This window comes from Botrytis fragariae, assembly GCF_013461495.1.
Source record: "Botrytis fragariae strain BVB16 chromosome Unknown tig00000251, whole genome shotgun sequence".
Lineage (NCBI taxonomy): Eukaryota > Fungi > Ascomycota > Leotiomycetes > Helotiales > Sclerotiniaceae > Botrytis > Botrytis fragariae.
Window position 1 is genome coordinate 163,172 of NW_023501003.1, and position 14,903 is coordinate 178,074.

The 14,903-nt window shown below is 43.5% G+C and overlaps 6 protein-coding genes across 6 annotated transcripts; 4 read left to right on the forward strand and 2 right to left on the reverse strand.

Annotated features, from left to right (window-relative positions):
• Positions 1 to 391: 391 nt before the first annotated feature.
• Positions 392 to 2,347, forward strand: Bfra_011631 (putative mitochondrial rho gtpase protein; the record flags this gene model as incomplete). Its single annotated transcript, XM_037341957.1, has 2 exons — positions 392 to 401; positions 474 to 2,347. The coding sequence occupies 2 exons, from the start codon at positions 392 to 394 to the stop codon at positions 2,345 to 2,347; spliced, it is 1,884 nt and encodes a 627-aa protein (XP_037188037.1).
• A 545-nt stretch (positions 2,348 to 2,892) lies between these two features.
• Bfra_011632 (putative 26s proteasome regulatory subunit rpn7 protein) lies at positions 2,893 to 4,523 on the reverse strand (the record flags this gene model as incomplete). Its single annotated transcript, XM_037341958.1, has 3 exons — positions 2,893 to 3,091; positions 3,199 to 4,013; positions 4,068 to 4,523. 3 exons carry the CDS (start codon positions 4,521 to 4,523, stop codon positions 2,893 to 2,895), a joined length of 1,470 nt encoding a protein of 489 aa, XP_037188038.1.
• Positions 4,524 to 4,908: 385 nt separating this feature from the next.
• On the forward strand, positions 4,909 to 6,393 carry Bfra_011633 (putative mrna cap guanine-n7 methyltransferase protein; the record flags this gene model as incomplete). Its single annotated transcript, XM_037341959.1, has 1 exon — positions 4,909 to 6,393. The coding sequence occupies one exon, from the start codon at positions 4,909 to 4,911 to the stop codon at positions 6,391 to 6,393; it is 1,485 nt and encodes a 494-aa protein (XP_037188039.1).
• Positions 6,394 to 7,475: 1,082 nt separating this feature from the next.
• On the forward strand, positions 7,476 to 7,741 carry Bfra_011634 (uncharacterized protein; the record flags this gene model as incomplete). The annotated part of the gene is made up of 2 exons (XM_037341960.1): positions 7,476 to 7,611; positions 7,698 to 7,741. The coding sequence occupies 2 exons, from the start codon at positions 7,476 to 7,478 to the stop codon at positions 7,739 to 7,741; spliced, it is 180 nt and encodes a 59-aa protein (XP_037188040.1).
• Positions 7,742 to 8,208: 467 nt separating this feature from the next.
• Bfra_011635 (putative alanine aminotransferase protein) lies at positions 8,209 to 9,727 on the forward strand (the record flags this gene model as incomplete). Its single annotated transcript, XM_037341961.1, has 2 exons — positions 8,209 to 8,617; positions 8,676 to 9,727. 2 exons carry the CDS (start codon positions 8,209 to 8,211, stop codon positions 9,725 to 9,727), a joined length of 1,461 nt encoding a protein of 486 aa, XP_037188041.1.
• A 982-nt stretch (positions 9,728 to 10,709) lies between these two features.
• On the reverse strand, positions 10,710 to 14,358 carry Bfra_011636 (putative glycerophosphodiester phosphodiesterase gde1 protein; the record flags this gene model as incomplete). Its single annotated transcript, XM_037341962.1, has 4 exons — positions 10,710 to 10,865; positions 10,920 to 14,110; positions 14,170 to 14,288; positions 14,342 to 14,358. 4 exons carry the CDS (start codon positions 14,356 to 14,358, stop codon positions 10,710 to 10,712), a joined length of 3,483 nt encoding a protein of 1,160 aa, XP_037188042.1.
• Positions 14,359 to 14,903: the final 545 nt, after the last annotated feature.

A 14,903-nucleotide genomic window follows, 5' to 3' on the forward strand; every position in this document is an offset into this window, starting at 1 on the left:
CATTATCCTATGCCTATTATTACCTATTCATCCAGCATGGCACGGAGCATGTCAACGTCGCCATAAAACTAAATATTAAACGTGGAGAAAGTATTCATCTCCTAGGACAGAAGTAGTGCTGATAATCCGAAAAACAGCCTCTCGGATCTGATTGTCCGGAAACCTTAGTAGTCTTTGAACAATCAATCACATACACTCGTACAAGTACACATTAATCCGACATCAATCAACACTCATTGACGCACGAGTTCTATACTGCCATCAAAGAAAATACAATAAGCTTAAGTGCTGTATTTACACCTTATAGTGCTTGCCAACTTGAGGATAGGAGCGACGGCGTGAAACAAGGATGAAAGTGTAACAGCCTCGTCATACAAGGCTACATATAAATATGGCTACAGGTTAGCTATTATACCTTCCTCCAGAAGCCTTCTACATTCTTCGATCTATACTGACTGGTATGGATGCACTAGTACGGATATGTGTCTGCGGGGACGACGGGACTGGAAAATCGAGTCTCATCACATCACTAGTTAAGGATGTATTTGTTACGAATAAAATCCAATCAGTTCTCCCTCAAATCACCATTCCTCCAAGCATTGGAACTCCCGAAAATGTTACCACAACGATTGTCGATACCTCTGCAGAACCCCAAGAACGCAATACATTACGGAAAGAGATAAGGAAATCAAATGTTATCCTGCTGGTATACTCAGATCATTACAGCTACGAGAGAGTGGCTCTGTTTTGGATGCCATACTTTCGCTCGTTGGGTGTGAATGTGCCTGTGGTACTATGCGCCAATAAATCGGACTCGACTACAAATGGGAACACAGCACAAGTGGTAGAGGATGAGATGTTACCAGTTATGGCAGAGTTCAAGGAGATTGATTCATGCATACGGACGAGTGCTAGGGAACATCACAATGTCAATGAGGTGTTCTTTCTTTGTCAAAAAGCTGTTACACATCCAATTGCACCACTTTTTGACTCCAAGGAAGGTATTTTGAAACCTGCTTGCGTTGCGGCCCTAAATAGGATATTTTATTTGAACGACAAAGATCAGGATGGATATTTGAATGACCAAGAAATGCAAGACTTTCAAGCCAAGTGTTTTGAGAAGCCATTGGCTCCAACTGATCTCGAAAACATAAAGATCTCAATTAGTAGAGCTTCTTCAAGCTCTAATATGGAGAGGGGGATTGATCAAAAAGGGTTCATTCATCTCAATAAGATATTTGCGGAGAAGGGTAGGCATGAGACTATATGGATTATTTTACGGAAATATCATTACACAGATAGTTTAAGCTTGAAAGATAGTTTCCTTCATCCTAAACTAGATATTCCAGAATTTGCTTCTGCGGAACTCAGTCCCGCTGGTTATCGATTCTTCGTCGATCTCTTTCTGCTATTCGACAAAGATAACGATGGTGGTCTGAATGACAACGAGTTGAATGCCTTATTCGCACCTACTCCCGGCCTGCCATCACACTGGCTCGAATCAAACTTCCCCGCTTCTACAGTCCGCAATGAAGCTGGCCACATAACCCTTCAAGGTTGGCTTGCACAATGGTCGATGACCACATTTGTCAGCCCCGCCACTACTCTCTCATACATAGCCTACCTTGGGTTTGAGCCCACCCCTGGAAAACCTTCGACAACCACCGCTCTGAAGATAACCAAACCTCGCAAAAGACGTCGCCGACCCGTTCGTACTGAGCGCAACGTAGTCCTTTGCTATGTTCTCGGTGCCTCCTCGTCAGGTAAATCTTCCATTCTCGACGCCTTCCTCAATCGTCCCTTCGATCACCTCTATCACCCTACCATCAAGCCCCGTGTCGCCGTCAATAGCGTCGAACTACCCGGTGGTAAGCAATGTTATCTCATTCTCGAAGAACTCGGCGAACTCGAACCGGCCATTCTCGAAAACCAAGCCAAACTCGACGCCTGCGATCTCCTCTGCTACGCCTATGATTCCTCCGATCCAGACTCTTTCTCCCACATTATCAACCTCCATAAAAAATACCCCGCCCTCTCATCTCTCCCCTCAATCTGCACAGCCCTCAAAGCAGACCTCGATAAAACAACCCAGAGATGCGAAAAACAACCAGATGAATATGCACATCTCATGAATATGAATGCACCAGTACATGTAAGTGTCACGTGGCATAGTATCAGCGAGCTCTTCGTTACATTAGCAGAAGCCGCAACGGACCCATCGAAAGCGTTTCCAAAGAGTGAGGAGGAAGCACCTGATAGAACGGGAGTATGGATTGCTCTCGGAGCTACAGCTTGTGCGCTTGTGGCAGCGGGCATGATTTGGAGGAGGACGTGGTATGTTGGATAGAGAGATGGGGATCGGGGTAGTGGGACCTTGAAGGCTGAGATGTGAAAAACCCTCTCCTTTAAATGGTACCTCTAGAATGAGAATCTTGGAAGAACAAAAATAATAGGTACGATATGTGAAAGAAAATAAGTGTTATAGTTAGTTATATGTAGCACGCTTGCGAGAATAAATGATACCCAATCCAATCTAGTTTCATCGTGTCGAAGTTGTGAAAGGTTGAGAGGGGGGGGGGGGGGGTTACCAAGACTTTTTTTGATAACATTGCTTATCCTTCGCCGTGCCAATCACCCTCCCCAAGATTGAAAGGGAAAAAAAGCTGCCTCACGTTGACATCACTCTAGTAGAAATTTCAAAACGCCATGACAGTTATTCATACCAGTCACCCTCACATTCCCATTCATAATTCATTCCATGCCATTGTATGATTATCTTCATCTTACAAAAATGTATGTATTATGCATGCATGCAAGTTCATCTCTGGTATCTCTTCGCTCTTCTCCTTTTCACCCCTATCCTCGCCCACTTTAGCAGGAGCTGTTAAACTCTTAAGCTCTCTCACTCCCCCTCAATCTGACCGCCTGTCCATATTTCTGCAATTTAGTGATCAGCTGATCACCTTGCTTAACAACATCATTGTATTGCTTATTCTTGTCGTCGGGTCTGTTGGTTTCGATGATACCCTTGCCAGTGACGCGGTCAATGGTACATGGGATACGGTCTGCAGCAATGAATTTTGCCAAGTCGCTATTGAGAGATGTGATGTTAGTTGATTTCATTTATAAAGTCAAGTGAGACTAGTAAGAGAAAATGAGGGGGAGCAGAAGGTAGTAAAAGCAGGGTTAAAAACATACCGATCAAGGAAATCGACTGAAACACCGAAATCATTGGCCATACTCTCGAGACCTACGACTCGGTAACTTTGAAGGAGTTGTTGGTAGGCTCTCAAACGCATTTCTCTGACAAACCATCCACGGTGCTCATAGAGGTAACGGTCTTGAGTAAGGAAGTTGACTTCAACAGCAGCGAGGGCCCCGAAAAATGAACGGTAGCTACCGGTGTATAGACTTGAAACGAGTTGAGCCAGAGGGGAGAAATCCAGCGCTGCCTCTGCTTCTTGGACATCTGTGCCTGTGCCGAGGGTGGTGAGGTTTACTGCGGTTTTAGTAGCGGTAGGAGTTGCTGATGTAATATCTTGCATCTCTTCATCAGCCCCAGGACCGGCGGAGATGGCTCCTGACAATGCTAAAAGTTTGTCTTCTCCATCTCCGAGAATAGCTTTAATTTCTGGGGCATCGACGACTTTAGATTTGAAGTCAACACGTTTGAGTGAGACTGAACCGGCGAGAACGGAGTATACGACGAGGGATGAGTATGAGCAGAGTTCGTAACTGGTGAAAGTGGAGAGACTGTCTAAGAGGAGTGGTGCGGCAAGGTTGTATGACCTGACAGTCAAAAGGTAGAGTCCGGTGTATGCCTTTAATCTGTTTCGACGATCCCAGTCTCCACCACTCTCTACCAAAGCCTTTGCGCGGTCAACGTGCTTCTTAACCAATAACTTGTCGCCGTAAAATAGTCCCATGCGAATAATTGCGAGGACAAGATCAATCTTGGTTCCCAAAACACCAGTCTTTTCGAATACTTCTTCGTACGCAGCGATTGCACGGTCCTATGAAATCTTTGCATCAATACCAATACGCAACCTCACAATAGATTTACATACCTTGTCTCCAACTCTAGCCCAAAATTCTGCCCGCTTTCCTCTTGCAGCCTGTACTTCAGTATCTCCAGCCTTTTCGGCTGCCTCTTCCTCTTCCTTCTTGAACCCCTCCAACTCCTCTTCATTTTCCTTTGTTAATTTTTGATACAAAGCTTCATCCCACGGTAAATCGACCTTTGGTATTGAGTTTTTGCTCGCCACCAATCCAGCCGCACTTGGCTTTCTACCAACACTGCTCGTTGTATTTGAAGAAGTAACTCCGGCATCATTCAAAATACCTTCCTGTGGGTGTGCCAAGTATTTGTAAAGAGGAGCCATCTTATGTTCGGCAATTGCATCTTGGAGGCTTTTCAAAGATGTTTGTTGGGTTGCTTTGGCAGCGGATGGGTTTGTAATGGTGAAGATGTGTTGGGCGATTGGGAGGAGAGGATACTTTGCGTATTGAGGATCGGAACCCATCTTGACAGATTTATTATGATATGAGATGAACAACGAGTATAAGAGGGGGGGTCGATTTTGTGATTTGGATACGTTTTGGAAGAAGTAAAAGGTTTATTTGTTTCTATGCGATTTGTATAATACCTATGAAGCTCTGAGCTACTTTTGGTATTCCAGGCACTAGTGTGACGCGAGGCCGGCAAGGCTAAATTCTGGCCGCCGTCATTTTTGGGGTTTACCTTTAAGCTTACCTACAATCTTTGTTCTCGACCTTTCTTTCTTCAATAAAACACAAATATCGAACACCAGAGTACGACAATTCAAAAACCATTACTCTTAGTTTCAAGTCGAAACATCTTTCACATAATCTATAAGAACTTGACTTTTCTTAAAGTTGCTATTCAAGATGACTGGTGATGATAGTGGCCCTGAGGAACAACCTCAGCCTTTCAATGCTACAAAACTCGAAGCCGCAAAGAAACGCAAAAGATCAAGCTCACCTATGAAAGGCGCAAAGCGCGTCGCAAGATCACCATCTCCTTCTGATGTCTACAAGAGTCGTAGGTCACCATCGCCTGTCCGAAAACAAAAGCGTCCTGGTCAACGAGCACGAATTGGTGATTCCGAGCGCGAAGCAATCCGACAAAAACAAATTGAACGTGAAAGAGAAATAGAATCAGCCGTAGCTGCTCAGGGAATTCACAATGCGGTTAGAGAACATTATAATGCGGTTCCACAACGAGGCAGAGAATGGCGTAAGACGGATAGCAAGATTAAGGGCTTGAGAAGCTTTAACAATTGGGTCAAGAGCACGATCATCCAGAAATTCTCTCCAAATGAAGACTATACCCCAGGAGCGCAAGAACGCGGATCGCGTGGAGATTACCAGTTTGCCGAAGGACCAGATCCAAGTCAAGAAAAGGGTCTGTTGGTTCTTGATATCGGTTGTGGTAAAGGTGGAGATTTAGGAAAATGGCAACAAGCACCTCAGAAAGTGGAATTATATGTTGGATTGGATCCGGCAGATATCTCGATTGATCAAGCTAAGGAACGATATCGTGAAATGAAAAGTCGCGGTGGAGGGCGAGGTGGCAGAGGACGAGGTGGATACAATAGACAACCAGCTCGAATTTTCCACGGAGAATTCTTCACTCAAGATTGCTTTGGAGAATCAATTGAACGGATTCCTATCATTCGAGATGTCGGTTTTGATAGTTCCGGAGGACCTGGAAGATTTGGTGGTGGTGGATTCGACGTGGTTAGCATGATGTTTTGCTTACATTACGCATTCGAGAGCGAGGCAAAGGCTAGAACCATGTTAAAGAATGTCTCGGGCGCATTAAAGAAAGGTGGTAGGCTAATTGGATGCATCCCTAACTCCCACGTCATATCGGATAAAATTGAGAAGTTTCACACTGGAGTTGCTGCAAAAGCAAAAGCGTTAGAGAATGGCGATGGTGAGAAGGCCGAGGAGAAGGTTGAAGACAATGCTGAGGATGGAGAAATCGAAGAGGGCGAAGCTGAAGATACAGCTCATTGGGGAAATGAGGTTTACCAGGTCCGATTTCCAGGCAAGACTCCTACCGATGGTGTCTTTAAACCACCCTTTGGATGGAAGTACAACTTCTTTCTTCACGAGGCAGTCGAGGAAGTTCCGGAATATGTTGTACCATGGGAGGCTTTCCGTGCGATTGCGGAAGATTACAACCTCGAATTGCAGTATCAAAAGCCGTTCAATCAAATATGGGACACCGAAAAGGACGATGATGTCTTAGGTCCTCTTAGTGAGCGTATGAATGTCAGGGAAAGAGGCCATGGAAAGCTTCTTGTTAGTGACGAGGAAATGGAAGCTGCTAGTTTCTATGTGGGCTTTTGTTTCTACAAGGTTTAAGCTCCTGTACCTCGAAGGTTTCAGGTCTTGCGTAGATAATACAGATGCATCAGCGTGGAGTCGGTTGAACACCCCTTGGGTCGAAAGCATTGGGGTTTGGAGCATCATTGGGATTTCGTGGGGACTTGTTTTATTCATTTGGTTGTGCCCATGTGCATGGGATTTGGAACGTAAAAACATTCAAATATGGGACTGGGCCGATAGTAGATATCATGCAATGATTTGCCAATGATAGACACATATTCGATGAATTTTTAAGGGTTCCTTCTTCAAAATATCTGGGGTTGTATCCATGTACCATTCTGGAAAGATAGAAAACATAAAGTCGCCCCCAACATTTCAACATCCTGACTACTGACATGCATGACAGTAGTAGATACTATTCAACACCTTCTTCCACATTGTGTGATGGTACAGAACATAATTGGCCTAAGCTGACACTTCGGACGTTGTTGCTTATTCCGAAAGGGTTTTCATTCGATAGAGAGGAAGACTTGCATAACCTAACGCGAGATGCAGATTTATATCTTGTATTTCGACTTTTCGATATCCAAAATCGAGATGTAAAGCTAGACCGACAGCTAGAAGTGCTTCCAATATCTAACCTTATCACAACATTTATCAGATATTCCCAACAAGCAGCAGATGTGGAGCACGGATAGATCAATTATCATTCATTATCATTCATACTTATCAAAGCTCTTATCAGGGTCTCTTTTGAAACTCAACCTATTTTTTTCAAACCCGTGTTTTCTTCAACACTTGTCGGTATTGCATTCTCTCAAGTCCTCAAAGTCGTTCACTCTTCTTACCTGCCCCTTCATTACTGATCGCTTCTTTCCGATCGGGTGATAATATACCAATCTTTACCATCAGCTAAAGAAAGCCACGCCGTTTTAACATATTACCACTATATCGCCTTCTATATCTGGACGACATAGCCTATTGTTGACTTCGATTATCTCGCCCCCGTTCAGTGTTACTTTGGAAGTTTGAGTTCCCCAATTGGCTACACTTGCTTCAAAGATCTTATACGAATAAGAATAATACCTAACCTACACTACACTACACTACACAACACAATGGCTTCTTTCAACGCGTCATTGAGTACTGGTGCGAGGAGATGTATCGGCAGTAGACAATATATATCTACACGCACATCTCAACGACAGTATGGGACACATACATCTCGATTGTCAAGATCCATTGCTGCTGCAGGTACGTTGTTTGTATATTTTCATTGAGCCCTCTTCGTCGTTCACATACATTTCTTTTCGAGTCAGAGAAAAAAAGTTTCAGGACAGGGATGATTCCGAAAATCGGCTTTGATATAATATTGGAGCTCTGACTTATCCTTACCCGGACAGCGTCATCTCCATCGTCCCTTCCTCCGGGATGATGTGGGATGACTTTATCCAACCATACAGAAATTGTGGGGGCAATTGTCGTCCGTACCCCATTTTCCCCTCCCTACCTTGATATTATCTGGAGGGAGGGAGAAGAGGGAGAGGAAGGGGAAGGGGAAGGGGAAGGGGGTGAATAGATACCGTCCGACTATTATCATTGATCATGCGATGATTTTGATCTGATATACTACGCCTCATTACACAACACTTTGTCTATTCCTGTTCTTTTCTTTCTACATATTGATCTTTTTTCTTCGCGATTTGTTGATTCCGTTGCACGATTAATTCATTGACTCGAAAGAGCTTGTACAAGTGAATGTACATAAAATAACCCAGTTCTCTAATCATCATCTACCTCATAATAGATTCTCTCCATTCCCGCTCACTACTACAATCTCGATCTAGAGCCATGTCCACCACTACCACTCTCCGCAGTCTGAACATCAACAACATCAACCCACACGTCAAAGAAGCCAAGTATGCTGTACGTGGAGCCCTCGCTGTTAAATCAGAAGAATACAGAGCCAAGCTCGCAAAGGGCGATAAGGATCTCCCATTCGATACAGTCATAAGTGCCAATATTGGAAATCCGCAACAACTGGATCAAAAACCTATTACTTTCTTCAGACAAGTCTTGAGTTTACTTGAATACCCACCGTTATTGGAAAAGGAAGATGTATTGTTAAATGAGTTGGGCTACAAGAAGGATGTCATAGAGAGAGCGAGGTGGTTATTGAAGGAAGTTGGAAGCGTGGGTGCCTATAGTGCCAGTGCGGGTGCGACGGGAATCAAAGATAGTGTGGCTAGATTTATTGAGAGTATGTTCTCTACTGTTTTATGGTATTCGCATGGCTGGCATGGCTAACCTCTTTCCAGATCGAGATGGATTCCCCGCAGATCCAAAGGATATCTACCTCTCCGCCGGTGCCTCCGCTGGAGTGAATACCCTCCTCCACATAATCTGTGCCGGTCCCAATACAGGTGTTCTAGTACCCATCCCACAATATCCTTTATATACCGCCTCCCTCTCCGTCCTCAATGCAAAATGCGTCCCCTACTACCTCGACGAAGCTCGCAACTGGGGTACAGACCTCCAGGCCATAAAAGATGCATATGCCGCCGCTGTCGAAGAAGGAACTGATGTCCGCGCCATCGTCATCATCAACCCCGGTAACCCAACTGGTGCAAGTCTTCCACTCCAAGATATCGAAGCAGTCATCAAATTCGCCGCCGAGAAAAAATTGGTTGTGATGGCAGATGAAGTATACCAAACCAATGTTTTCAAAGGAAAGTTCCACTCTTTCAAACAAGTTCTCCGCGATCTCCAATCCAAAACTCCAGAGAAATACGACAATGTTGAACTCGCTTCTCTGCATAGTATTTCGAAAGGCATGGTTGGCGAATGCGGACATCGAGGTGGATATTTTGAACTGTGTGGATTTGATCCAGAAGTCGTAGAACAGATATACAAATTCGTCAGTATAAGTTTATGCGCACCAGTTATTGGACAGTGTCTTGTCGAACTCATGGTAAACCCTCCAAAACAAGGCGAACCATCCTACGAACTCTACAAACAAGAATACGATGGCATCTTTTCCGGACTTCAAAAACGCGCAACGGCTCTTTACGAAGCATTCAAGCAAATGGAAGGCGTAGAGTGCCAAGAACCTCAAGGAAGTATGTATTTGTTCCCAACAATCCATGTTCCAGAAAAGGCGGTGGAGGCTGCGAAGAAAGAGGGCATGGGCCCGGATGAATATTACTGTCATAAATTACTTGAGGCCACGGGTGTTTGCGTAGTACCTGGAAGTGGTTTCGGTCAAAGAGAAAACACACTTCACTTCAGGACGACATTTTTGGCGCCGGGTACAGAATGGGTGGGCAGAATCACAAAGTTCCACGAGGGATTTATGAGAGAGTTCAGATAGAGGGTTATTGCTAGAGTGGAGTATGTAGAGCATGAGAGGAGGTGGAGAGTATGGAGTATGTAATACAATTGCAAAGATGGGAAAAGGGAGAACTCACTGCTTTAAATCAATAGATGAATATTCAGCCGTAAAAGAGCTTTTCTTTTGAAGAGAGTCTGAGATTATTGGGGGCAAAACATTGTCAGAGGAAAAAGGAAAGGGGAAGAGGATGAGAATGACAGGGAAAGAGAAGAAACGAAATTATGAAATTAGATATCTCTGGTAAATAAAGATATAAAGATATAAAATATACAACAGCGTGCATCATACAGGGTAGCATAGCAAAATTTATAAGATATTACATCTGATCAAATCTTTATAGAATATATTTCTTATATTCACTTGCCTACATACCCACATACCTCCCTACCGAATAAAATCTACAACACTACATATTCTACTCGTACATACGTTCGCTCATCCATCCATCCACAATTCCACGCCCATACACTTATTCACTACTCACTCACTACTCATCATCATCATCATCATCATCATCATCATCATCATCATCATCATCATCTATCTCTCTATCTGCATATCCGTTTATTCTCCACCTCCCCCTCTTCCTATTCCCAAGACCCGTTTGCTCTAGAAGAGATACCTACCCACTTACCTTCTACTCATTCTCACCGCTACAGTTACAGTTGTGATTCTACCTCCCACAGTGCATATGTAGTATTGCATACAATCGAATCACTCACTCCCTAACCGTAGATATAGATAGGGAGAGGAATACACATTTTCTACTCTATCCACTTGCTATCCACCTGCTGTCCACTTGCTGTCCACTTGCTATCCACTTGCTATCCTGCGTCATCGGTTCACTTCTAGGTACGTATGTATGTACAATCGATCCATCATCCACGCATCCATCAACCAACATTAATCATTCACTCTACTCAAGTATCTTAACTTATTTTCAAAAGAACTCCCATCCAATCTAAGCTTTATTATCCAGGCCCTTGACACCCTCTAGCAAACCATCTGCCCAAGCGGGCGTTGCGACTCCCGAGCCCTTTGCATTTTTCGTCAAGCCATTTCGAATCTTGAGGACGCTATCTACAATTACTGCGTCGATGCCTTCATTTACTTGTTCCTACATTCTCCGTTAGTATATAAATTCAGGTGATGAGACGCAAGTAACACATACCTGAACCTTCACCGGATCATTATTCAACACCCCATAACTAACACAAACCAAGCCACTATCCTTCACCACCTTAACCAATCTAGGACTATTGCACAAAGGTTCCGCCGCACTAACCACACCTAACAAGTTCCAACGACTAGCAAATCGAATTGCCTCTTGCAAACTACTAGCTCTGATGTCTCCTACTGGACTTGTACCCGCGTCTGTGAGGAAAAGAATTGGAATACTTGGTTGCTTAAACGACAACAATAGACAAATATCTGGATTAAACGAACTGAAGATGACCTTGCGCTTTTGCTTCATGTCGTAAACTTTTGCAAGAACTGTATCACAGAAACTATTGAGTTCCACAGCATAAGTATCCATTTCTTGTTCTTCCGTTTCGTGAAGCATAGGATATTTCATCTCGACATTGAATCCAACATTTTGGGGAAGTTCTCGGAACATCTCTTCGAGGGTTGTGAATGGTGCTTGAATAAAGTTTCCACGGGTATTGCCTTTGTATCCCTTTTCTTTGAAATCACGAGTGTGTTTCATTCTTTCTGCCATATCATTTTCGAACTCTCCTTGGCCTAGTGATAACGATCTTTGACGATCCATACCTCTTTTGATGGCATGAACTCGTGGGGAATCTTTTGGAGGAGATGGAGGACGGGTTGAGCGAGATGTAGTCTCATTTACATGAAGAAATTGCTCCAATGTTAAAGTATGAACTGGTGCATCAATACCAGTTTCGGAAACAAGGAAGTCATGGTAGATGACTGGAACGTGATCCTTTGTAAGCTGAACATCAAATTCGACATAGTTGGCTCCCAGATTAGCAGCTGCAATGAAAGACTGTAGAGTATTTTCACCGAGTTGGAGTGACTTATTTGCAGAAGTATTCTTGCCAAGACCTCTATGGCCAATGACCATTGTTGAAGATAACTCCTTCCAATATGTCTGTTGCGCGGTGATTCCCATTTCTGGATGAGAAAATGGCGTAATGACAAGGAAGTTAAAGTTCACAGTTCCGATATCCTCCAAAGTGTCTTTGGAAATTATCGGTACAGTGACATCTCCTTGGAGATTCATGCGCTTCAATCCAATCGTTGGCCTAATACTAGACAGAATTGCCATTCCTCTTCCAATCTTATGCTTTTCGCTACCAGCATATGTTGGTACAATGTCGAAGTACAACTTAACATTGGAGGCGTCGAGAGTTGTGAATACAATAGGATCGGTAGAAATATTATCATGAATAGGAAGATCAATGATCGTAGGTTCGCCTGTGGCCCCTTTTGCCGAAACTACAATTGAGAGAGCAGTGTCGAGTTGAGTAGAATGAGCTTCCGAAATAGGAATGTTCTCCAACTTCACTGCAGGAATATTCTTTCTCATATCCATTGAACCCAGGCTGACAAGAACCATACTTTCATTTGTAAGATATCGATGTCCAAAAGTCTTGACGGGCTCAGTGACTCGAGGAGAGTTTGTGCTCTGTGATCGGAATGTTTCGATTGAAGAATGATTGGGTGGGGATGAACTGCCACTGCCTGCAGACTTTTCACTCCCAGAATTACCTTTCTCCAATTCAACCTCTGCTAATCTCTCTGCAATATCCATATGACCCCGTAAAGCTGCATGCTCCCTAGCTGTCCATCCTCCAGCATCAGCTTTAGATAAGTCGGCGCCAGCGGATATCAATAGCTCCACAATACCAAGGTGGCCATCAACACAAGCAACATGTAATGGTGTCCATGAGTAGACCTTCTCAGTAAGTTCAAAATCGGCTTTTTGATCTACTGTTCCTTGGATAAGAATGTCTGCACACTCCTCATGACCGGTTCGTGCTGCGATATGCAAGGCAGTCTCATCATTCGAGTTTGCATCTTTCCAATTGATATCAACCCCGGCATCGACAAGTAATCTAACAATCTTTTTGAAGTTAGATTTTGTAGCCAAAGCAAGAACTGCACTTGACTTTGCAATATCACGTCTCATGGCAGCTTTTTTGTCACTGGTACCCTCCCAATTTTCACCATCAAGAAGAGCTTTGGTTGTCAAAGCATGGCCACCAATCACACTAAGATGAAGGGGTGCCAAACCATCATTATCTTGCCATTCCGGTGCATCGATTCCGTTTTCGACATTGAATTGGCCCCAAGTTTGCATGTACTTCATAACCAATTGACAAATGACAACAAAGCCAAATTCAGCAGCATAATGTAGCGGAAGACGGCCGTAAGAATCTTTGCCACTTAATGCTGATCTTTGATGGGGTTCCAAGTTACTTAACACAAAAGACAGGAGTTTGACGGACTCGTCTTCTAAACTCAGGAGTGTTGATTCTTGAAGTTTCTTTGAATTTGGCCCTGAACTAGGTGAGAGGGCCGGCGTGATAAATCTGACGCGATCCGTGTCTATGAATGAGAGACTTTCAGGTTCCTTCTCTTGTGACTTTGCGGCAATTTTTGAACGACTGATGGAAATGACAAGACGATGGATACAATTGCGCGCGTTGATATCATCTGGTTCATCTAAAGAGTTTACCATCTTCAAAAAATAAAGAATTGCGTTCTTGGACTTGCAAGATATGGATCGTTGCAATAAGTTCAAAAACAGTTTTTGCATCGATCGATCACCGGCGTCAAAACCAGCCTCTGCAATGGCTTCCTTCAGAGTTGGAACATCATCAGTTCTAATTGCTTGATCGACCGTATCAACCAATCCGCTGGGTAAATTGAGAATTGTTCTCGACGACACTCTCTTGATTGAGTGAGCGGAATGAACCGAAAGTGCGTCATCGTTGATATTCTTCTCTCCCAAAACGGCAATCCAATCATTTGTCGTTTTCATAGCTTTGGATAAAGCAAAGTTTGCTGCAAAAGGCTTCAAATCGACCTTCGAAGCCATGTACCTTGCTTGGGTACAAACATTTGCGACCTTCTTATCCAACTTCTTGGTGATCTTGAGGAAACCTTTACGGTTTACCTCACCAAACCATTGCAACTTTCTCAGTTGAGATCTGAGCTCAAGAAGAGCGCCCAATAACTCTTCGACTTCATTGCGATCTAGCCCTTGTGTGGTATAAACTTTTGCATCGCTATATCGTTGTTGGAGGAGATTTAGTCTGCGGGAAGCATCATAGAATTTCTTGTTATAAAACGCGTCAACATCCTCGAGGTTTCGGTCGAGCGAGAAAAAGAATTCTAGGATCGAAATCAGTTAAGAAATGTAAAATATGTTGCGAATGACGTAATAGACCTACCTGCTAAATCAACACTTTTTCCATCCTTCGCGGCGTTCGCAGCAGCTTTGATAAGCTTCTTCAAGCCCTTATAGTTGATGTATGAAGATGACCATTCCGGGACCTGAGAAGCAGGTAGACTAGAAGCATATGAGTACTGAATAACTTCATATCAAGAGGAGGAAAGACTTACGTGCGTCCAAACTTCATGGTGGGAGAGTTCGAATTGTACAGAATATGTATGTAGCTCTGTGTAGATTTGCGCAAGAGTTGTAGCACAAGCAGAAATAAAGGTAATGATTTAAGAAATCAAACCACCTGGGTTATCTCATAGAAATTGAAATGCAGCTCCGTTGATCAAACAATAGTTGCTCTATGTGATCCATTCAGTCGCTTTCTCGATTCCTTTATGAATATCCGGCGGACGAGGATCCGTAATAGAATTTAGCCGTAATGATGACCAAAATTGAGGGATCTTCTGAGTCGGTTCTCCTTTTCCGTAGCAATCAATTTCTTCGATTGTAAAAATATTCACTGTGGTTAAGATTCAATGAATATATCCACGTTTTGTGAAATAGTTTCGGATTCGTCAGAATTCTGCCTTTTGATAGCGGGGCGGTGTGGATAGCTTGAGTGGCGTTATCAAAAACGGTGTGTATGAATAAGCTCGGATATCAATAGACTACCAGAAGTCTCTCCCCCTTTGTTAATCTTTAATGAGCACCTGGACAAAAGGTCTGGTGTTCTTTTCCTCC